Source organism: Aphanomyces astaci (assembly GCF_000520075.1).
Source record: "Aphanomyces astaci strain APO3 unplaced genomic scaffold supercont1.8, whole genome shotgun sequence".
Lineage (NCBI taxonomy): Eukaryota > Oomycota > Saprolegniomycetes > Saprolegniales > Verrucalvaceae > Aphanomyces > Aphanomyces astaci.
In genome coordinates this window covers 1108982-1113591 of record NW_009798271.1, presented here as the reverse complement: position 1 = coordinate 1113591, position 4610 = coordinate 1108982, and the positions used below count along the sequence as shown (strand labels likewise).

Genomic DNA, 4610 nt, shown 5'->3' with positions numbered 1-4610 from the left:
AGCACAAGGCACGACAGTTTCCGGTAGAAAAAGCATGACGCGCTGGTGCTCACGGACGTGAATGTGCACATTCAATCCGGTGAAAGGTCGACAAGAGCAGCCTGATTATGGCGCTGTTCTGTATCAACGAACTAGGGAAGGCAGCATCAAGATGGATCCGTCGATATTTCCCGAAAATTTTTATTTTGGACGCTCCGTGAGGTGAAATTAAAGATGTGATTGTCGACAGCATTTTATGTGACGCCCGGGCACGTTTGCTCGAGTGTTCTCGATTTCTGTTACTCACAGCTTCTGCTTGAACGTATTGCAATGCACTTGACGTATATGCTTGGACGTTGAATGTTCAAAGTACATGTGACTCAACGCTGGTTACTCTTAAAATGTTATAAAGGTATCTGCGCGGAACTGCAATCAATGTAGAGCTAGGTTACATAATACACGCCATGGATCCGAGCACCTCCACATACATTAGTTTTCTTTATGCTAGAGGTTCGGCATTCAAATCGTAGTGTATAGGCGCGGGCTCGTGATCTCCTGCTTCGGAGCTCAAGGAAGCTACCCATGCATGTTCGTTAGTAGGTTAAGCTGCAACTTTGTCACAAGTGGAGTACGTGTAGGCCGCGATGACATCCGAGATGCCGGTGGGGTCCAAGATGGACGCAATGGAGGCTGCGATACGAACGTAGTCTTCGTTGGTGGAGTTGGCCTGCTCGAGTTCTTCGATGGCCTGGTAGCCCGTTTTGCCTCGGTTGGCAGCATCGTAGACTTGCATGGCTGTTTCGACCACCGGCTTGGTTTTGATGGCATCCCACGCCTTCGTCAACTCGGCGAACTTGGACACGTCCGCCGGGCCTTGGAGCGCCATGGCCGAGCTGCCCGCAAACGCTGTGCCGATGTTGAATACGAGCTGTCCCACTGACAAGGTTTGGTCTTTGACGGCAGTGGCGCAATCCAGGGGGGTTTTGGCGGCCCCCATGCCGCAGTGCACCCACGAGGCAGGAGGGCGACCCCAGCACACCGGGCCGACACCCATGTAGTCGGGGTTGCACTTGGGGTAGCACAGGCCTGCATCGAGGTCTTCGTTGGCACCGCACGTGCCCAGCGTAGGCGCCATAACCGTGATTTTCTTGGCACACGACAAGTCCACCCGTCCGCCCAGGCCAAGGACCCCGCAGTCAGGGGGGGTAGGTCGACAGAGGCAACAACCAGATGAAGTGTAGCCCGGCAAGCACTTGGGATACACAACCAACCCCCATTTTTCGCACTTGCCCTGCCCATGGTCCTTTTGGCAGCGTTTGTACATGCCACTGTCGTCCAGCGAGTCGCCAAACTTCCATGGGTACCCAGCCCCCCGGCCGTATTCACTCATGCGGCAAAACAGTCCTTGGTCCGCGAACCCAGCGGGGCAGTTCGAGTGGCAGTCGAGGCCTTTGCGGATCGTGCCCAATGGACACTTGTCGTAGCACAACAGACCCAGGCGCTCTTGTCCGGCGGCGCACGACACCGGCACTTGGCCAATGCCGCGTGTCTGCGATGTCTTCCAACAAAACGATGCGTCCGTGGTTTGGAGTTGGTGGTCGTCAGTTTGGTTCACGGTCGAGTTGGCCACGGCGGCGAACACGGTGAGGAAAGCAAGAAAGTTGGTCATCAGGTCAAGGCGAGGTAAATGGCAAAGTGACGTCTTCAGTTGGACGACGCGCGCTTCCAGCCACAACACGTGGACTGTAGTTTACGCACAATGATGTTCCGGACGCTTGTCGTACCTGGGTATCCCAGCCTTGGGGCCTTGGTCAGGGAGTTGCCGACACATTTATTGACTCCAAAGCCAGTGGATATTTCCCACTTGCGCAAAATGATACTAACATTAGGCCCCTCTTTGATGTTGCCCTGGAGTAGAACTGTGTGCAAATGCCAATGCATACAGAACCCCAAAGGTTGGCGCCCCGAATTTTACCTTACCTGGTATCGAACGACGTAATACTCGATGATGAGGACTTGGATGAAGCATCTATGTCATCATGAGCGAATTACAGAACCGGTAGTTCAACAAGATAGTTGGATGCACTTAGTTAAAGCTGTTAGAGTAATTCAAGTTTATCTACTGGTACGTGATCTTGCACCTGAAGCATGTGACACACTTACGAAAGGCGTCGTGGGTTGCAATCCCCATTCAATTTCGGCGATGTTGCATCAGTTCTTTCATAAACCCAGGTACGTCGACGTGGCTAAGATACTCCTAGCTTAGTCCCCGTGGAATTTGTTACAGCATTGCCATATTTCATGGTGTAGCACCTCTCGTTCTTGGGCTTCGAGCCGTTGTACCTCGACGAAATCATGCACTGTGTACTTGAATTTTCGCGTTAGCGCAACGTTGGGTTCTCGTTGAACACTCAGCACAAGACCGACAATTGGCAAGGTATTTGTGACCTGCGTTCTTTGGATGACAAATAAATTACTCATTAGTTGCTGTAACTACCATACCACTTTTCTCCGCTTCGATAGGTGCTAGCAGAAAAATGGTCATTACTCGTCCAAACATTGTGTTATGTACTACTAGTAGTACTAGCGGTTCGGTCAATCCCACGCATTTGACCTCAGAACTTCTCGCAGTCTACTACAGTGTAGCTCGGCAAAAGGCGCGGACGTTTACGGGCAAAAATTATTCTCCCCTTGAATTCGACATGTTGGATCCCGCCATAGCATTCTTGCTACGACTATTAAAATAGGGGTACTGCAGCGTGGACGTGATCTTCATGGCCGCGAGTTGGACGGGTCCATCTACAAATGGCATATCCTGACTCGGACTAGGGCTGTGACGGACTACGGATCATGTCTGTCGACGCCACCTTGCAGGAAATGAGCCAGGTGTAACAATAACTACCGCAGCATTGCTCCAATGTTGCATTCAACACGCTAGTGTTCAGCTCCAACAGCCTCGTGACAGACCGCCTGCTATATCGCCAACCTGTTTCCAAACGATATTCCGATCATGAACTTCGCCTTGTACATCAACCAGCTAACCAGCTGTGGCTTGTGCCGATTCAAAATCTTCATGCTGTATTAAGTCTTTGGGTGCGCCGCGTTTGTGTGCAGATGGGCAAAAGGGGGTCGGTCCGCATCAGTTTGGCCCGGGCGTGCTACGGCGACGCGAAAATTTTTATTTTGGACGCTCCGTGAGGTGTTCGTTAGTAGGTTAAGCTACTAACGAACTAACTGATGCGGACCGACCCCCTTTTGCCCATCTGCACACAAACGCGGCGCACCCAAAGACTTAATACAGCATGAAGATTTTGAATCGGCACAAGCCACAGCTGGTTAGCTGGTTGATGTACAAGGCGAAGTTCATGATCGGAATATCGTTTGGAAACAGGTTGGCGATATAGCAGGCGGTCTGTCACGAGGCTGTTGGAGCTGAACACTAGCGTGTTGAATGCAACATTGGAGCAATGCTGCGGTAGTTATTGTTACACCTGGCTCATTTCCTGCAAGGTGGCGTCGACAGACATGATCCGTAGTCCGTCACAGCCCTAGTCCGAGTCAGGATATGCCATTTGTAGATGGACCCGTCCAACTCGCGGCCATGAAGATCACGTCCACGCTGCAGTACCCCTATTTTAATAGTCGTAGCAAGAATGCTATGGCGGGATCCAACATGTCGAATTCAAGGGGAGAATAATTTTTGCCCGTAAACGTCCGCGCCTTTTGCCGAGCTACACTGTAGTAGACTGCGAGAAGTTCTGAGGTCAAATGCGTGGGATTGACCGAACCGCTAGTACTACTAGTAGTACATAACACAATGTTTGGACGAGTAATGACCATTTTTCTGCTAGCACCTATCGAAGCGGAGAAAAGTGGTATGGTAGTTACAGCAACTAATGAGTAATTTATTTGTCATCCAAAGAACGCAGGTCACAAATACCTTGCCAATTGTCGGTCTTGTGCTGAGTGTTCAACGAGAACCCAACGTTGCGCTAACGCGAAAATTCAAGTACACAGTGCATGATTTCGTCGAGGTACAACGGCTCGAAGCCCAAGAACGAGAGGTGCTACACCATGAAATATGGCAATGCTGTAACAAATTCCACGGGGACTAAGCTAGGAGTATCTTAGCCACGTCGACGTACCTGGGTTTATGAAAGAACTGATGCAACATCGCCGAAATTGAATGGGGATTGCAACCCACGACGCCTTTCGTAAGTGTGTCACATGCTTCAGGTGCAAGATCACGTACCAGTAGATAAACTTGAATTACTCTAACAGCTTTAACTAAGTGCATCCAACTATCTTGTTGAACTACCGGTTCTGTAATTCGCTCATGATGACATAGATGCTTCATCCAAGTCCTCATCATCGAGTATTACGTCGTTCGATACCAGGTAAGGTAAAATTCGGGGCGCCAACCTTTGGGGTTCTGTATGCATTGGCATTTGCACACAGTTCTACTCCAGGGCAACATCAAAGAGGGGCCTAATGTTAGTATCATTTTGCGCAAGTGGGAAATATCCACTGGCTTTGGAGTCAATAAATGTGTCGGCAACTCCCTGACCAAGGCCCCAAGGCTGGGATACCCAGGTACGACAAGCGTCCGGAACATCATTGTGCGTAAACTA

General features: G+C 50.4%; 1 protein-coding gene across 1 annotated transcript; it reads right to left on the bottom strand.

The window, feature by feature from the left end:
* Window positions 1-580: 580 nt before the first annotated feature.
* On the bottom strand, window positions 581-1648 carry H257_04785 (hypothetical protein; the record flags this gene model as incomplete). Its single annotated transcript, XM_009829411.1, has 1 exon — window positions 581-1648. The coding sequence occupies one exon, from the start codon at window positions 1646-1648 to the stop codon at window positions 581-583; it is 1068 nt and encodes a 355-aa protein (XP_009827713.1).
* Between the last annotated feature and the right edge of the window lie 2962 nt (window positions 1649-4610).